The sequence below is a fragment of the Vipera berus genome (assembly GCF_964194415.1).
Source record: "Vipera berus genome assembly, chromosome: 10".
NCBI lineage: Eukaryota > Metazoa > Chordata > Lepidosauria > Squamata > Viperidae > Vipera > Vipera berus.
In genome coordinates, this window is record NC_138213.1 from 23,212,815 (window position 1) to 23,232,748 (window position 19,934).

General features: G+C 41.5%; 1 protein-coding gene across 1 annotated transcript in view; it reads left to right on the forward strand.

Annotated features, from left to right (window-relative positions):
* Nucleotides 1–382: 382 nt before the first annotated feature.
* CSNK2A2 (casein kinase 2 alpha 2) overlaps nt 383–19,934 on the forward strand; it is a 28,272-nt gene continuing 8,720 nt past the window's right edge. Inside the window, exons 1-6 of the mRNA XM_081335557.1 lie at nt 383–536; nt 1,807–1,918; nt 9,188–9,289; nt 9,688–9,738; nt 18,038–18,097; nt 18,933–19,016. Coding sequence (XP_081191683.1) covers nt 433–536; nt 1,807–1,918; nt 9,188–9,289; nt 9,688–9,738; nt 18,038–18,097; nt 18,933–19,016 — 513 coding nt within the window. The 5' untranslated portion in view covers nt 383–432. The remainder of the gene's footprint in view (nt 537–1,806; nt 1,919–9,187; nt 9,290–9,687; nt 9,739–18,037; nt 18,098–18,932; nt 19,017–19,934) is intronic.

The window sequence follows — 19,934 nt, forward strand, 5'->3', positions numbered from 1 at the left end:
CTCCCCGCCAGGGGTCGCCCTCCTCCCCGGGCCGCGTGTCCGGCGCCGGGAGCGAGTCGCCCGGGGTCCGCCGCGCCGGAGGGGTCGCTGCAGCGCCGCACCGAGCCGGCGGGCACCGCGGGCTTCCTCTCGCGCGGGGCGGGCTGGGCCGTGTTGCCGCCGCCTCTGCCGCGTCCGGTGCGGCGGCCAGCGCCGCGGCCAGCCCAGAAGCGCCCTTCCCCCGCCGACGGCCGCCCCGGCCTCCCCGCTCGGCCCGGCCTGGCGCCGCAGCCCCCGCTCGCCGCGCGCGCCTCGGGGCTGCTGCCGCTGCTGGCGGAGCTGCTGGGCCGCCGGGGGAGCTGCCGCTGCGCGCCGCCCCGCCTGGCCGCCACCCCCGCCCGCCGGCCCCGCCCGCTCCTCCGCCGCGCCGCCGCGCCGCCGCCCGGCCCCGCCATGCCCGGCCCGGCCGCGGGGAGCAGGGCCCGCGTGTACGCCGAGGTGAACGGCCTGCGGAGCCGCGAATACTGGGACTACGAGGCGCACGTCCCCACCTGGGGGTAAGCGGACCCGCGGGGGGGAGGCGGAAGAGGCCCACCGTCCCCCGCCGCCCTCGGCCTCGCCCCGGCAGTCGGGCCCGTCTCTCCGGAAGAGGAGCCGCCCGGCGCCGGGGAAGCCCCGGGAGGCAGCCTCCGCCCCGCCGGCTCGGTGCTCGGGGCGGCGATGCAAGTCCCCGGGAGGGCAACGGGACGGCTGGGCGAGAAGGTCTCGGGACCCCCGTGGAGGAGGCCTGGGGCGCACGTGGGGCGGGCCGAAGGGGAGGCGAGGAGCTTCTGCAGAGCTTTCTCCGAAAGGTTCGGGCAAAGGCTCCTCCGGATGGGCAGCGCTGATCTTGTAATTGGGTTAAGTAGTTCTGAAAAGTGCAACACGTCTTGACTTCTAAAATACGTCGGGCTGTGAATTGATCAAGCAGCCCTGAGCAAATCTCAGGTGTTAAAAAGGCGTTTGTAGTTTTGTTAGGTTCCTGTGAAAGCCCCCCCCCAACCCCGTCCTTTTGTCTGAAGCTCTTTGACGGGATGCGATGGGAAGGGAGGGTCTAGCCCGGCATTCCCTCCCTCCCTCCCTCCCGCCACTTCCCAGATGCTCTGGGCCAGCAGGTTCAAGCCCACCGTTCTTAGCCAAGGTGGGAAAGGCTAAGGAAAGGCTGTTGACAAGAGGAAACTTCAGACAATCTAGAGTGCTGTGCAGTTTCAGACATCAGTTCCATAGCAGAAATGAGAATTATTCTGTGCTGCTGAGAAATCACAGCTTTCCTCTCCAGGCTTACTGTGGCCCTCAGAGGTTGCCAAATGAATTTCTCCCCATCCCATTTCACTGCCAGGCACTCCTTTTTTTCCCTTCCCTCCCAAATTAATCTGGGGAATTTGTTCTTGCCCTTTTCACAGTGCCTCTGTTTGAATCCTTCTCCCCCATATCGGTTCCCTTTCTTCTCCCTACCTATCAGTAGCAAACATGAAGGGTAAGAAGCCTGAGAGGTTGTGGGCTGTCTTGCTCCTCCTTTCAGCTTGTGGGATTTGTTTTATTTATTTTTAAAAAACTTCTATAGGTACCCATCAAAAAACTTCTATAGATACCCACAGTAAAAAAAAGGTACTGACGAGTGGTTATAGAATTTTCGTTTCCAGCGAGAACAGTCAAGTGAGCACATATAGAAGGGACATGACTGTCGCTCACCTGCAGATGCCTTTTTTCTAGTTCCTCACTTTGAGGGAGTGGAGGATCTCTCAGTCAAGTCACTTCTCCGTCATTTTCCTCCCTCACTGTTTACAGTAATCAAGACGATTATCAACTAGTTCGGAAACTCGGCCGGGGGAAATATAGTGAAGTCTTTGAGGCTATAAACATCACCAACAATGAGCGAGTGGTTGTGAAAATTCTTAAGGTGAGTTCTTATTGGATGCTTATCATGGAAATTAGGAACAAAATACATTGATATCTGGTTTTCCTAGTATTCTGCAACAGATTGGTATACAGGTTGTTCTCCATTTATGACTGGTTGTAGTTATGACAGCCATAGAAAGGTGATTTTTGGCCTGTAAAAGCATTTCTGGGCATCATAAATGTCCCGCCCGCCATTATAGGACCGCATTTCAGGTGCCTGGCAACCTGTTTGCATTTGCAACCAATTGCCAAGTGTTCTGCAATCATATCATGATTTGCAATTCTCTCTGACAGCTTGTGGAGGGAGGGAAAATCCTTCTGCACACTAGAAGAATGGAGCTCAAATCTGATGAAAATGCTAGCAAAGCCAGCATTCTGAAGGAGACTGGACTTTTTCAGAACTCTGAGGCGTAGAACTTTTCTCCAAAGGAGAAAACATTAACGAACGTCGTCCTTTCAAGATGGTTCAGAAGGTCCCTTCTCCAAATTGTGTAATTTGGGGAAGAAGCCTTCTGAAACATTATGAGAATGGAGCATGGCAACAGAAAGGTAAGTGGACCCACAGCTGTGGGTGAGCCGAGTGTCGGCATGCCAGTGGGGCTAGTCGTCTAACGTCGCACATGCAGGTGCTGAGCCTCCCCCCACTGATGGACCCCATACTGTCACTTAACAGCTGCAAGGGAGAGCTCAGATTTCATTTGTCATGGGGGTGCCTTGATTAATGATTACAGTTGTGACCAAAATTCCAGGCTCAATTGTCATAAATTGAGGACTACCTTTAGTAAATGAGCTCTCATTTTGAATGCATATTGAAGTGCTGGTTTATACCTTTGGGTGTAGAAGCTTTTATGACAGAAGTATTTCTTCTGTTTAAAAAAAGGTAAAACCGCATTTGGAACACTTCTGTGAAGAACAACATTTTCCAATTTGGAATGACATTATACTAGTTTAATTCAATTTTATTCAGTTATAGACAGTACTCTGTGTAAAATAGCAAACATCAGATATATTAAAAGGAGAAATGCATGGCTAATTGCCTTTCAACATGGAAATAATCAGAACTTAATTATACCCAGAGTTTTCCTATGACAATGAAGATTGAACAAAATTTTACTACCTTTTTGTGGTTTCTGAAGATTTATTAGTTAACAGAAAATAAACATTCTCTTTCATTCTGCTCATGTTAAGAATAATCATGCTTGGTGGAGACCATGTTAAATTGGTCGGTAATTCAAGAATGAAAATTTAACACTGCAGAACTTTAAATCAGGCATAGAGATTTTCAAAAGGTAGATTTTCTCTGGAGGGTTAATATAATTGTGAAACATCTTTTTTATGTAAATATAACTGGCACTGACATAGTAGTTTCAATACTAGCAAAATGCTATTTAATTGGATTATTGTGCTGGATGTCGTAGTTCAGTATATGTCTAAATATCTCCTTTGATATCCCTGTCCAACTTAATTTTAAAGCAAAATATATCTAAAAACATTTCAGCCCAGCATGGTGAGGAACATCTTCACAATCTTTTCAGCAAAGCATTTTCAAGCTTTTTCAGCAAAGCCAAAGATTACTAGTCATTGTGGGGGGAATATACCCCAATAGCCATGTTGTGAAACTGCTTCTTAACTTGTTTCCCCAAATTCCAGAATGTATAATATTTATTTTTTAAAAATGGCATTTTTAGTTCATTTAGTGTGCAAAATGAAGGAATAGAAAGAAGCAGCTGCTTTTGTGTGCCGTCTTTTTTGGTGCAGGTAGCCCTCAATTTAGCACCGCAGCTGAGCCCAGAATTTTAGCTGTAAGTTTGCGCGGTTGTGAAGTGGGTCATTAAATGATCTGGTTCAATCTTATGACTCTTCGTGATGGTTGTAAAGTGAATCATCACAGTTGTTAAGTGATCCGTGTGTTTGTTAGGTGAACCATTAGTGAGATGGAATGTCTTCCTGGAGAAGAAGTGGGGGGAGGGGAACTCTGGCAAGAGAACCACCGTTTCCCAGGAAAAAAGCAGCATACTCCAGAGAGATTAAGAGACTCTGCCCCTTCCCAAATTGGATGTGGTGGGGGGAGGAAGAGGTTACAGTTAGCCACACTGGAGAACCTTTCAGGTGCGAAGGTTATCAGTTAGTCTGGCAAGATTCTGTCCATTGGTGTAAGCAAATAAAGGATTGGGCTTGATGGGATTTCCCTGTGTTGTCTTTGGACCTGGGCCTGACAGTGTGGTTGCTAGGTGAATCCAACGTATCCTGTGGATGTTTTCTATCAGAGCATAGCAAAAAATGCCATAAACCACCATCAAATGAGCCCAGGACTCATTGGAACTGGTAAATTGTAATACGATTGGAGTTGCAATTATAAATGCAACTGCTCTTAAATGCAAGCCAGTTGCCAAGCAGCTGAAATGAGATCATGTGACCACCGGGGTCTGAAACTTTTTGCAATGATAGGATGTATTTTACAGGCAGTAAAGAACTGTTTCCGAGGCTGTCATGACTTTGAATGGTCATTAAGCAAGGACTTACCTGTACAAGGTTTGTTACAGACCAAAAGTGTTTTCAAAAGAGGCCCCTCATGCCAGTCCCTGCAGTTGCCATCTAGATCTTGAATTTTTCAACTGTATTTTCTGCTTTTCTGCTGCACCTGATGGAGGGAAGTGAGGAACCTGAGACGGGAGTGCTCTTTTGTGTTCTTTTGATTTCTCATAATAACAACATTGCTCAATTGAAAGGGGTTGCTTCATTCTTCCTGGTGGACCATTTCTGCTCAGATTCTGGCTGTTTCGACCAGACCAGCAAAAGAGCAGCTTGTCCTGAATTGTTTTGTGTTCTGCTTTGGACTCATCCTATGCAGCCCCTGCCTCTCCACAGGCTTGAATCCCTGATGTTGTGAAAAACAGTTCCTTTGTCTTGGTAGCATCCCTCGTGCCTCCATGCTGGTAATTTTTCATGTGAACATGGTGGTTTGTGCTGAATTAATTGGAGCTGGCACTGAGCAGAGCTAAGAGTTGGAGTACCAGGCTTGCAGCGATTCAGAAGTAGAAGTCGCGTGGTCTCATTTTTCAGCTTCACACAAGCAGATGGGCTTTGGGGTTGGAGTTTTCCAGTCTTATATAGCTGTCATACCTGAGAATTGTTATGGTAGTAGGGAGTGGCAGATGAGTTTTGTCTCCATATCTGACAAAACTGTTCCTATTATGAGAAGGGGAATGGTTGGCCTCAAAGATTTGTTTGTTTATTATTCCAATTTATATAGCTAGCGGCTCATCTCATATAAACGACCAGAATACAATTAAAAATGATAAAAAGAAAAGCATATTTAAAATCATCATAAAATAAAATTCCTAGCTGAGATAACCATATCGCTACAACCATTGTGATGGCTCAGGTCTTCTGCTATCATTCATTCCATAATTAATTTGTTTCTCTTTTACACGCCTGCGCGCCACTGGAAGGAAGAGCAATAGGGCTTCTCCTTCTCTCTGTCCCTCCACTCTCATCACACTGAGGCTCTTCAACAATGCACATCCCTGCTGACCTGCACATGCTTCCTGTTGTGGCCTCCCATCGCGTATCTTCCATTCTGGAGTTGCAGTCTGGTCACACATCTTTTATCCTGTGGCTAAAATCCTTTTCCTTTGGCTCCTGTCTCTGATCATGGGCCCTGTGCGTTCCCCTTAGGGCCATGTGATATTGGACATTAGTTGTGAGCTGCAGTGAGGAACCGCCTGATGGATGGCCCAGTTACTCTGTGTAAAAAATACCGTAATCGTATTTTTTTGATCAGTGCAATAGATGCCATTCATGCCATTTGACAAAGGGTAAACAGTTGAAGAGTTGGAAGCATATCTGGAACCAAGCAGTGGCCATTTCCACTCCCGTCCTTCTGTCTTCCCAACAAGATGCAGTTCAGAGGTGAGAATAGCCAGCCCTGCACTTAGGCAGTGACGGAGAGCATCGTTTCTGAAAAGGGATCTTAGAGTGGAGCAGTGAGCAGCATTCCAAGCTATTGCTCCTCCTGCTGGGATGCACTGGTGGATTTTTTTCCTCACAGCACCTGGCCAGATTTGGTCTATTTGCAAGTCCAGACTTCTTTTGCCTGTTTTCTGTGCCGTGTCAAATGTTATCCTGTTCTGTTTTCTATGAGATACCCAGCTGATGGTCTACGGAGAGCTGTATAATTTTTCAACCTTCCATCGGGATGAAAAGGGCTTCTTCACCTATCTTCTGAACAAAGGGAACCTAAACAAACAGTATCCAGGCTGCTGTTCACTGGCGCAAAATGTTGACCAGATAATAAAGAAGAGGGGAACTCCCTGTTCCTATTTTGGTTCAGTGTTTTAGTTTAGTAGAACTAGTAGAACTAAACTATAAAAATGATAATTTGGCCAAAGCGGACCTATTTACTTTGACAGCATTTAATTTTCCACAGCTAGATAAATTACATCATATGACTGATACTGGCCAAACATTTGTGTATTTTCTTTGAAAAATCTCAAGGAACAGGAACATTTTATCCTAGTCTCCAGAAAAGGGAATACCTATGGCTTGGGGCTCTGCATACAAGTAAGCCTGATAACATTATTTGTTTAGAGCAGACCATTTAGAGGAATTTGGTTTTAAGGAACTTACAAACAAGAGAGTATTGGATATGCCCAGAGCAAATTTGCAAGGCTGATCTGGTAAATTGATTGTGTGATTTCAGTGAGGCACTTGACAAAACTATCCCCAAATCTTCTGATTAGGAAGCTAGTTCGAGGTAAGCTAAGTGGAGTGAAAATTAGAAGGTACTTGAAAATCATGTGTTTCTTCATCAAATGACGGAGAGATACTTGGTGGGATCCTCCAAAGGTTGGCAGCTTATTGCTCATGTTTATTAATGACTTGGAGAATTGAAAAGACTATTTATCAGATCTGTGGATGATACCATACTGGGTGGGATACCTAACTTCTTAGAGCATCAAAATGAAAGTCAGAACTTGTCAGCCTCACCAGGTAGGCCAGATTAGGAATCAATTCCATAGGAAGGTTAAAACTGCTTTTATTAAGAATGTCTATAATAACAGTGTGAGCTTAAATGGACTCCAGAAGATGGTAGAGGACAGGAAGGCCTGGAGGAACGTCCATAGGGTCGCGATGGGTCGGACACGACTTCGCAGCTAACAACAACAACAATAATAACAGAATCTCACAAGTCAGATTGTGCTGTGTCTCCTGCTCCTTTTCCTTAGATACAGGATGAGAGATTCCTCATTTGACAATAGTATTTCTGTAAAAGATCTTGGAATAGAAGTTGCAACCTATAAGCCACAAAAAATGCATCAATAAATGTATAATTTTGAAAACAAAGGGGATAATATTTTGCACTGAGTATGGAGCCTAATTTTCAGCATCTTATTTTAAGAAGGATTCAGACAAGTGGAAGCAGTTCAGAGAAGAGCAACAGCAATCATTAAGGCAACATAAATTAGACCTAAAAGGGAAAATGGTGGAATATGAGAAGGGCTGGGAATCCCTTCTAACTATCTCATCCTTTGACCTGAGTCCCATTGATAGCCAAAGAGATTCTGGGTAAATAAACAGACTCTGATCTGGGTAATCCAATGTCTTCTCTGTTTTGGGTCTTTTGAGTCTAAAACCCTGCACAGCTCTACTAATTTCCATGACAACGAAGGTCAGAATATTGAGTAGAGTATTTTGCACAGTACAGCTGTAAAAATTCCAAAAGAGCAGGAGAAATGCTTGCTGATTATGGCTTTTGAGAGAGTTACTGACTAGTTTACAAAGTGCAAGAAGAATTTATCAGTCTCAAAGAAAGCCTCACTCTTGAGGCAATGGCTAGTAAGCAAAACCTCGGCATATTTGGGGCAAGTGTTTTGAGGGATGATGAATGAGTAAAACTATTTTTGGCAGAGTTGAGGGAAATAGAAGGAGAGCAAAGTGAAAAGTGGGGGGGGGGAATGCAAGAGGCTCCTGGGAAATGCTGGAGACGGACTCTTGTCTGCGGAGTTGTCAGAATGGAGCCTAACTGATCAAATATGGAAAAGCTCATGAGATGCTAACAAATAATTTTAACAATGGTTGCTAAATGCCCTAATGTGGCTTGTTCACAGATAACATTCTATTTTTTTTCATAATTCTAAACTACCACAACTGGGGTTTACACATTATTCTGAAGTAAAAATGAAACAGGCTAATTTATTATTATAACACGTTAACTTCATCCTTGAAATCCTTGTATCTCCAAGCCGTGAGACAAAGAGGGTTTTCGGATGAAAACCAGAGGTGTCTCCCCCTGCCTCGTTGAGCTTTCATCCCTCCTCTCCTGGTGTCCTGGAACAGGTAAAAATGCACTCGAGTCAAGCTCAACTTTGGAACAGTATAGAAGGTGGATAGAACTACAGGAAGTCCTTGACTTACAGCCTGCCCATCATGGTCATAAGTCATGATGGTCATAAGTTGCCCCATGGCTGGACCCATTTTTGAAGTTGTTCTTAAACAAACCCATTGTTTGCTGTGTGCCAGTTTTGCAAAAAAAACCCAAAACCCTGGGTTTTGGCAAAAACATAAATTGTTGTCATGTGATAATGGGACACTGCAAACAGTCATAAATGCACCCAAAATACAATCTCACGACTGTGGGGGGGCATCATACCTTCAGAATCGGGTAGTAAGTGGCTAGTGGCTGATCCGTTGTAGCTTTGAGCAATTGCTAAGCAACCAATCATAAGTTGTGTCATAATAGGTCATACTACCCGTATGCAGTTTTCTTTGCCACTATATCAAACTGATTTGCCATTCTCTTTGTCTGCATTGTTGTTCAGATTTCTCAGCTTAGCTTTATTTATCTTTACGGCTTATATGACTGCTTATTTCACAGCAGTGACTTTGGGTGACAAAACAAAGATTAAAGCAGCAACTACAACCATATCTATTCAACCGCCTCCATAACACCACCTTAAATGAAATGCAGATTTGGCTTCGTCTTCATAGCTGTCTTTGAGCCCAGGAAAAAATGTGCCTCATTTAAGGCACAACTGACAGCTTCAGAGGTTCTGTGCTGGGTCCAAGGCACAATTGGAAATTTTGGATCCGAATGACGCACAGCTCTCATTCTCCTGCATTTCCCAGTTCAAGAGTAACATGTTTTCCACTAATGTGTGGTCTCAGTTTCTTCCCTAATGTTGCCAGCGTTGCATCAGCCCAGCTGAATTACTAGATGCAAAGTAATGCTGAAATAAATCTCATTTCTAATCACTCTTTTGTATTTAAGCCAGTGAAGAAAAAGAAAATAAAACGTGAAGTTAAGATTCTGGAGAATCTGCGTGGTGGAACCAACATCATTAAACTGATTGATACAGTCAAAGATCCAGTGGTAGGTACCAGGATAAATTAAAAGATACTGGGATTCTTCACCTATAGAATGGAATTAGAAGCTTTTACATTACATTCTGATTTGTATATATATTTGTATATCTGACTGTGATCAGCTAAGAATCATCACGCTGCATGGAGAGCAGTTGAAATTGGATTTCTAATAATTTGGTTTCTGAAACATTCTAATACTCTTTCAGACAAAACTCCCCTTCAGTCCTTGAGGTAGGTCAGGAAAGATGAGGAAACCAGCAAGTATGAGATCATTTAATGCTGCTTGCTGTGTCTTTTAATGAGAGAAACCAATTCAGCTCTTTGAGTCCATTAAAAAAAACTTGAAATAATTAGGAAAACATTCTAGGACAGAGTGTAAGTAAATTGAACTGTTCTCTCTTTCAGTCAAAGACTCCAGCTCTGGTGTTTGAATACATCAATAATACAGACTTTAAGGTGAGTCAGAAATGCTTAGCAGATGAAATGTGGAGTTGCTCTTCTGGCAGAACAAACTGTAGAGCCTTCAGGGCAATTGCCAAGAAGCCGACCTGCCAACAGGAAGCCGGGGTGGGTTGGTTTCCAAATGTTTCATTACCAGGCTAGCCAACACCTTCAGCAGAGTTTAGAGGATGTCGGTGTGGGTGCTCTTCCGTTTGCAAGGGCTTCAGGTGTGGTGGGTGTGGCAAGGGAGGGTCTTGTGACGGGGAGGTCACATCAAGTCAGGGTCATTGGGAGGTGAACTGCTGGTGGGAGGGGGGGCTGACTGGCTGGCTGTGCGGTTGATTCTGAGGGGTTCATAGGTTGGTTGTAGGTCTGTTGATGGAATTGCTGGTGGAGTGCCAGGCTTCAGGGAACTCACGAGCATGAGTAGAAGCTACATACGTTGTAGGAATATTATAGAGAGAAGGAGCCCAAGTATCAGTGAAATAATCACTGAATATAAAATCTAATGGAAATGCTAGCGAATGTGCCTTCAGACAGAGGCCGTAGACTTTAATAAATTAGAAAACTGGAGTAGAACAGATACCTCCACACGATTATTGAAATTGAAATCCAGCAGGCCAGAGTAGTGCGAAAGATATTCTACTTTGAGTTTCCAGCAGTCATTTAAGTTATTGAGAGAAATGGGCTGGCCTGGTGGTTTCTTCTGCTGCCATGAATGCTATTTGGGCAAATAGCCAGTGCCCAGATCTCCACATTCAGAGCCTGCTTCTTGAGGTTGTGGGTAGCAAACATTGGGGAAATTAACCCTGCTTTGGTAACGGGTTCAGTTCACTAGGCCTGCTCATACAAAAGAAGTTGGCTGCCAGTATAGCTAATTAATTAGCAAAAGAAATTAATTTCTGATAAATTTTATGTTATATTCAGGCAAAATAAGATGAAGTTAGTAATTTGAACTGGTAAGAAAGCAAGAAGTCCAATGCATTAAAACAACCCAATTTTGTTTTGAATAAAAGAAGCCAGCTAGTCAGGTCAGCTGTTGAAGAAATATATGAAGAGGTTGCTGAAGTTTGTGTTTTGTATCTGACTTAGCTGACTATTCTGATTGATGCCTAGACTCATTTTCTCCCCAAGGAAGGAACTGAGAAATCATGTCGGACAGAGGCAATGAAGTGAAATTCCGTTTTTTTAATACATATTTTATTGGTTTGTAACTATAACAATCTCCAGTGCCTATTGTATAGCATGTTGTCTTGGTTTATGTTTTAATAAAAGAAAAAAAGACAATAGTAATCAATTAACAATCAGTAATGATTAAGTTTGATGATTCCATAATTAATATATTAATAATATATTTCTTTGATCTTCCCTTCTCCCATTTATATTCTCCTTCAACCTTAAACAAAATGTAATTCTTTATATTTTCAATATATAAATGGTTAAATATAAACACATTTTTATGTTTATACAAATAATAATATTCTACGTATAGCATTTTTAGCTTATTCTTATAACATCTCATTAATTCATCATACATCCTACTTTTGTAATTTTTGTTTAAGCTTAATTTCCCTTATATTCAATCCAATTCTTATCAGTCATAATTTCTGCATGTTAGTTATCTAAATGTCCAAATTTTCCCTATCGTGCATTATAGAAATCCTGTACTTATTATCTATCTTATAGTATCTAGGTTTACATCAGTTTATAGCACTTATATTAATAAAAGTTACATCAACCCACTATTTTTACATTTCATATATTGTAGAATATAGTATATTACTCAAATCTCTTATCCCTCTTCTTATAGGGGCCCTTTATGTTCAAGGTTCTCTATTCTTTTAGCCATATTCAAACAAGTGTTTGTTCAGGTAATAGTCCATCTGGTAGGGCGAGTCAAATCTCTTGCATCTGTCTCTGGTCTTCTTCTTTTGTCGGTTACTGTTCCAAGTTGTTATAATCCGCTTCCCCGGCAGTTCCTGTATTTTTGCAAATGTTGGGAATACAAAAGATGAAGTAAGTAAGATGTATATACTTTCTGTCTCCCAAACTCTGATAGTTCTCCTAAAAATTCTATAGTCTGTTCCATTTTTATTGTTGTATCAGAATCTTGAAGATTTTTTCCTGTTTGTATTAGATTGTAATTCTTTTCATTTGTTGTTTCATCAATGTGATCATATTCTTCTAATTTGTGGTCTGTTATCTGACTTGTTTGTTCATTCGTCGTTATTTCCTGGATGTTTTTTAATTGTAGATTTAAATTAGAAATATGCTTATTTAAATCATCAAAGTTGTTTCGAATTTCCTTGTGGTTTGAATCTATTGTCATTTGTATTTGTTCTAACATTGCATTTATTTCCTCCTGGAAAGTATTTGTCTTGCCTTGAAATATTACTTCTGGAAGTCTTTGATTTTCCAGGCTAAATCCTTCAGGAGAAAATATTGAATGTGGCATCCTGTCATTTTTTGATATGTATATGATATCCATCTTGTCTCCCCCCTTCAAATAATCTTTCATCAATGTTTTAGTTCAAGGGTCAATTATCAGTCAATTCAAAATTACAGTTCAATATGTTAAGCCACTTTAAATCCAGAGGACTTCCAGTTTGCGCTCGTAGCTAGTTTTGCCCTGCCTGGGGGACCTAGATGGGTCCGAAGTCGCCCTGGAGAGGTGACCACAAAGGAGGGGTGCCCCACTGATCACGAAGCGACGGCAGTCACTTCATTTGATCTGGGGAAAGCCCTCCGAACCCGACAGGAGAAAGGCCGGCCAGGTGCCAGCGTCTAGCCCAGGCTACTGCAGCTGAAGTCCAAGAGCACTACCAAGAACATTGGTGAACAGCGTGTTTGGAATTGGTGATCTTCTCTCCCTTATTTTACAACTGGTCCGTGGGAAAGATCCCCAAAGCAAACAAGCTCCGAAAGTGAGGGGAGGGGATTACATTCCCATTCCCCCATTAGACGGAAGCGGCGAATTAACCTTTAAAGAGAAAAGAACTTTATTGAAATTAAATTCAAAATCCTATAATCTGATCAAATTTAGAAACTAAAACAAACTGCTAAGATTATATTTTAAAGGATTTTGATTGAACTACATAGAAAAAGAAAAATAATAACTTTTTGTCTGAAAGAGCTGGAAAATAAATATTTGTTGACATCTAGTGCAGGGCTTTTCAACCTTCTCACCCATTGTACCACTTTTAGGATATGGCAACATCCGAGTACCACCACTTGCCTTGCAAGGTGTCAAAAACTTGATAACCCCCCCCAAAAGGAAAAAAGTGATGAAGTACAGGTAGTCCTCGACTTACAACAGTTCACTTAGTGACTGTTCGAAGTTACAATGGCACTGAAAAAAGTGCCCCCAAGCCACAGCCGAGCAAGACACCTGCCTGCCTGGCGGCGCTCTTCCTCCTGTCCGAGGTTTTCGTTGTTGTGAACATTTCTGTTGAGGAATGTCAGCAGGGGTGGGGTAGGGGGTGTTTGGTTTTTATTCCTCCCGTCTGCTGGGTGGTTGCAGCAGGTTTTGGTCACTTCACATGACCCTGGGACACTGTGACCGTCATAAATATGAATCAGTTGCCAAGCATCTGAATGTAAATCACAAGACCCTGGAGATGCTGCAACATTCCAGCTGATCGGCGCTTCCTCTGGGCTCAGCGGAAGTGCCAGGATCAGCGCTGAGCTCCAGCTGGATCCTGGCGCTGATCCTGGCGCTTCCGCTGAGCCCTGACAGCCCTGCAGCTCCAGCCGTCTCTCACTCAGGCTTCTGCGGTGCTACCACTGGTTCAGCTCATTCCCCTCCCCCGCTACAACTTTCCTAGGATGGTTGCGTACCACCTGCCAGGTGCCAATGTACCACAGGTGGTACCCATACCACTGGTTGAAAAGCCCTGATCTAGTGGACAAGGAGAATATCGCATACTAAAGCTAAAGCCCAGAAACAAAGAATAACAAATCTGTTCCCATGAACTCTAATAACCTTCAAGAAGATAGTTGCTAAGGAACAGAGAAGAGATTGTACATCAGGCGGCTACAAGATTGGAAAGTGTTTAAGGAAAAGAAATGTTCTGATTGTGTTTTAAATTTATGAACTGTTTAAAAACTTTGCTCTATGATAAAGAATTGAGAAGGGAAGCTACAGGAAGGATTTAAGCTGGTTAATTATACTGAATTAATAATTAACTCCTGAAAGAAAAAAATCGTTACAAAACATTAACTTTACTGAAACTTTGACAACTGAAAATTACAGTGGATTACAAAAATTATAAGAACAAGAACTATACAAAATTGGACTGTAAGGATGTTGAGTTTTGGTTAGCTGGACAAAGCTAACTACAGAGACTATGACATTTATGATGGACTACTCAAAAGGGGGAGGCAACATGGATATGACACACTCATCAAAAAAATGATAGAAAACCACACCTAATATCTATTCCTGAAAGATTTAGCTTGAAAGATCAAAGACCTTTAGAAACACTTCAAGACAAGACAGATACTTTCCAAGACAAAATTTATGTAATGCTATGACAGATACAAACTACAATAGACTTAAACCACAAGGAGATTAAATATAATTTCAGTACTATAAGTGAATATACTTTTAACTTAAATCAACTTGGGTCCGGGATATTTGAGGGAACACCTGCTGCCGGCATCAAGCTCCCTTCGTCCTGTGCGCTCCCACAGGGAGGGCCTTCTCAGGATACCGCCGGTTAAGGAATGCCGGCAGGTTATTCCCAGGGGAAGAGCGTTCTCTGTGGGCGCACCGGCCCTATGGAACCAACTTCCCACGGAACTTAGGACTGCCCCCGACCTTCGCTCATTTCGCCGGGACCTGAAAACTTGGCTCTTCGAGCTGTCTGGCCCAGGCTGAGGGGTTTTAATTTTTTATTGGGTTTTAGTTTTAAATTTCGGGGACTTGAATTAATTAATTGTTTTAACTGATTTTAATTTTTGTATGTTATGCTTTTAATTTTCCCTGTAAACTGCCCTGAGTCCTACGGGAATAGGGCGGTATATAAATTTAATAAAATAAATAAATAAAATAAATAACAATCAAAAAACATTCAAAGAATGATGGTAAAGAATGAACAAACAATCCAGACGACAGAATGTGAACTAGAAAAAAATGATTTGACTGGTGAAGTTACAACTGAAGAGAGTTATACCTTAATACAAACAAGTGCTAAGCTTGTAAGCCGCCCTGAGTCTTCGGAGAAGGGCAGGATATAAATGGAATTAAAATAAAAAAATTTAAAAAATAAAAAACCTACATAGACTTGGAGGCAACGATAAATATGGAAAAGATACCTTATGCATTAGAACGTCAAAACAAACCTGAGAAGAAAGAAGACTTAATAAAATGGACACTGCTAAGAGAATCATTGTTTGGGAGACAAAAAGCACACATTTTATCTACTATGTATCCTCTACTCCTAACAATAAGTACAAAAATTGAACAAATTGAAAATATTAATTTGGAAAACAATTTGGCAAAGGAAGAAGATTAGAGATGGGCTGAAGAGACTGGATTCGCCCTAGTACATGGAATATTATATGAGTAAACACCTGTTTGAATGTGGCTAAATAAATAAATAACTTTGGTTATAAAGAGACTTTAGAATAAGTGGGACAAGAGATATAAATAATGTAGTTTTGTGATAAGATACAAAATGTAAAAATGTAAGGATGTTGTAAGTGAAGGAAAAGTTTGAATTTTAAAGACTAAGTCTGAAAAGATTTAGGATTAAAATTGAAATATTGAGGGGAAATATTGAGGCTTAATAAGGATTCTGAAAAAGATATATAGTGATTTAACTAATTTCTACAAATAGAAGTGAAATATAATCTGACTAGAAAGATGTTATGGATAGATGTTAGGCTAGATAAGTAGTATAGTATTTCTGTAATATATGAAATGAAAATACTGGGATATATTTAAAGGGAAAATTTAGATACTTAGATGTTAAATACTGGGAAAATATGATTGATAAGAATTGTTTGAATATTATGGAGAAATTGAGCTTTAACAAGATTTATGAAAATAAGATACATGGTAAATCAATAAGTTGATTTTTACAAAAATAAGATAAGCTGGGGGGAAATGCCATATAAGGACGCTACTATTGTTGGTATAAATATAGAAGAAAATGTTTTTACTTAATCATTTAAAAATAGAAAATGTCAAATGTAGAAGGAGAATATCATTGGGTGAAGAGAAGATTTAGGAAATATATTTACTATTGTATACTAATTATGGAAATATAAAATTAATTACTGATTTTTATTAATTGTTATTAATTATTAATTATTATTAATTGTATATTTTTTCCTTAAAAAAATTTATGAACCAAGACAACATGCTGTACACCAGGCACTGAGGATGTTATTGTAAAAAATCAATAAAACTTTTACAAAAATAAATAAATAAATCCTTCTTGTAGATTCTCCTTTAAAAGATTAGCCAAGAGCTGAGGTTTTTCTTTTCCATAAACGGTTCTTAAATTTAAACAACAGTCCAGGTGTTTTTTTTCTTTCAGACATTTTTTAATCTTATAGCTGGCCTAGGTCTTCCTTTGTTCCCAGTTGTCTTCAAGGTTATTTGCAGTTCAAAGGAGCAGATTATTCTTTATTTCTGAGCATTCTGCCAGTTTCTGAGTCCTTATTGTTAGTTTTCTATGCTCTGATTCTCCATTAGGTGTCATCAGTTATTTCTTTTTTCAGTTTTTTTTCCCAATCAAAAAGTTATTTTTTATTATGTATTTTTTATAATTCCATCAAAACACTTTGGGGTATAGTCTTGACAGTTCTTTAATTCCTAAATTTATCCAGACTGTAGTATTTTAAATTGAATTTTAATGTATCTTTCCTCCTTAATATTAATTTGCTGCTTCCGTCTATAAGGGAATGGGGATATAGTCCCCTCCTGGAGCTTTTTTTGCTTTGGGGATCTTTCTCAAGGATTCAATTAGTAGATAGAAGAAAGAAGATCAATACTTTCACCAATTCCAAGCACACTGTTCACCGATGTTTGGGTTCGTGCTATTGGACTTCGGCTGCAAGTAGCTTGGACGCTGATCTCACGCTAGCCTTTCTCCTGTCAAGTCATAGGGCTTCCTCTGGATTGAATGAAGCCACTTCTGTCGCTTTGTGATCAGTGGAGTGCCCCTCCTTCACGGTCACCTCTTTGGGGCGACTTCAGACCCATCTAGGGTCCCCCTGACAGGATGAAACCAGCTGTGGGGAGTGGAGCTTTGCTCTCCCGCGACCATGCGCTACGGGCACAAAACCGGAAGTCTGAAATTCTCAATACCTGGATGAAAGTCAAGGTCCTCCCAAAGCTCAAGTGTGACACATTTGGCCATGTCATAAAAATTCTAGCATTTACGCCACTCAAATCAGCTTTCTTAGCTGATGGTTGGAATGCAGCCACAGAAGCCGTGCAGTTCCAGATTTTAGATTTTCTATGGACGAGTGCAAAGGTGGAGTTAATCAGAGTGGACACTGTGTTCATAAATCTGGCAGGATTTGGATGAGAGAGCAATGTTTTTTAATGGGTTGTAAGTTTTAATTGTGTACCACCCTGACTGATTTTTGAGGGGGCTGCTATATAAATACCATAAGAAGAGAATAGATAAATCATTTTAAGAATGGAAGGAAGTTAAGGTCCTTAGTGATTCTTTCTGCAAGTGGTGCCATTTAATTTGTTAGTAATTTAGATGAGGGTTGGAGGCAGCGGCAACATTGCTGTCACTACAGTGGAGATCAGATTGTGGTATTAGGCTGTCCAAAAATTTCCTCCCCTGCAGGAGGATATTTCCCTTCTAGGGTCATGATAAGCATGGGCAAGCAGGTTTTGGTGCCTTAAGTAGCAATTTAGAAAAGAGTTCTGACTGCCTTGTGTTAATACAGCTTTTTCAGCTGTAATCTCTGTTAATTTTCCTGTTCATCAATGGTCAGCTTTGCGTGCAGAGAATTCCCTATCTCAGTGCCACGTTACAGAGTGCCAGCTTGTTTTTACCTAACCGCTTGGCAATCTTTCCAGCATGAGTTCTTTGCTTTAAACACCCTGCGTATCTCCACAGGAGCCTCATCCGGTTGCAGATGGAAACAGGCTTTAGGATCCTGTCCCATTCCTTGGCTTTCCAGGCTCATTTGAGGCTCTGTCAGTCTCCTCTTAGGGCTCCTGCAGTCCATAATAGACTTTTTGTTGAATGCGTCTGCGGCCACCCAGTCGGAGGACAGAAGATGTAAAATGACATGGAGCCACAAACCTGACCGTTGTTGTCTTTTCTTGTGTCTCTTTCAGCAACTGTACCAAATTCTAACGGATTTTGATATTCGGTTTTATATGTATGAATTGCTCAAGGTGAGTGTTCATGATTTCAATTATTAGAAATTTTAAACTGTCTAGTAGCTGAAGTTCTTTGAGCAGTTTACAATGAGGGACCAGCTATTTACTAAGACATTCACGGTACCTAAATTTAAGTTTTCTCAGATGGGGAACTGTGTAGTGATCACAAATCACTTTTTAAAATTTTCTCCAAAAATAAAGAGAAAAGAAATAGGGAGGTTTGCAGTCAGGCTTGAGAACATCACAGATGTCTTTGCCTCAGCATTAATGGCATGCGAATGTTGGTTGAGATCCAAAACGTTGCAGAATCAGAATTTAACGCACGTGGGACTAAAGCTTTTGGTTGGTTCATTGGCAACATTGGCCCATTGTTACTCTTTCAGGAGCCAAAAGATTATTATTTCTTGAAAGCGTTGGAACTAGATGTCTAACCAGGCATCGTCCTAAAGAAAGGGATGGGAGAAGAAGGGGGAAAGACGAGCCATCTGGCAGGGAGCAGATCCAAACTGGGGAAGGCAGGCTGGGCCTGGAGAGTTGCAGGGCTCCCCCTCGCTTCTGCAGCCTTTCCGAATGGCCTTTGGAGAGCAGCTGCTGAAGGGGACTTCCCAGTCTTGAACTGGACTTGAACTGGCTGCTGACTCCTTTGGGAAGGCCTATGTGAGTGGGGCTGGTGCTTGGTTGGGCCTTCCAGGTTAACCACTGTGCTTTCAAGTTTTTTTAAAAAAAATATTTTTGACTTCTTTTTGTATTTGGATTTTTTAATATTTTGTTTTTAGTATTTTCATGGCTCAAAGCCATTTGGAGTTGGGCAGCATTACTAGCGTAATTTCTAAGGAAAATGTCTTTCCAGGCCTTGGATTACTGCCACAGCATGGGGATCATGCACAGAGACGTCAAGCCTCATAACGTCATGATAGACCATCAACAAAAAAAGGTAACGCTTCCGAAAGGCATCGGAGGGCTCCCATCCTCCTCCCATCCCTATCCATCAGAGAGGGGTGGCACAAATATCTTAAGGAATAGAATCTTTATTGATTACGTTATTTAACCGTATCAATTATGTAAAACTAATAAAGGTATAAGATAGAAAGAAAGGAGGAGGATATGTTCATAGTAAGTCATCACCCCTACAGTTTTTTGTTTTTGTTTTTCCTAAAGTGATTGAAGCATCCTTTGGACATTTAACTGCAGTCTGATCTAAATATTTTGTCCTTTTCAAAATATCCTTCCCCACAAAAGTAAAACAGTTTCTCTTGAATGTTCCAATATTTTTTAGTTTTTAAATAAGAATCAGAGTCAGAATAAAGCTGGAAGGGACCTTGGAGGTCTTCTAGTCCAACCCCCTGCTCAAGCAGGAGACCCTATACCATTCCAGACAAGTGGCTATCCAGTCTTTTCTTAAAAACCTCCACCTTCAACTTCTGAAGGCAAGCCGTTCCACCAATTAATTGTTCTCTCTCTTAGGAGGTTTCTCCTTAATTCCAGATTGCTTCTCGGCTTCATTAGTTTCCATCCATAGTTTCTTGTCCTGCCCTCTGGTGCTTTGGAGAATAAGTTGTCCCCCTCTTCTTTGTGGCAGCCTCTCAAATACTGGAAGGCTGCTATCATGTCACCCATAGTCTTTTCTTTTATAATACTCTTAAGTAAGCAGCCTAAACAAGAGTCTAAATAAGAATCTAAGTAAGCAGCCTTTCCTGTGGAATACAATTTGCAGTCAAGAATTATGTGTTGGTGCTCCAGAAATGCACAGTCTTTCCTAAACTAGAACTCCATGAAACCACCTATGTCTTACATGGAGTCCATTTATTCGAAATGGGCTCTAGAAAAAGCTCTGAGATGTTGAGGCATGCAA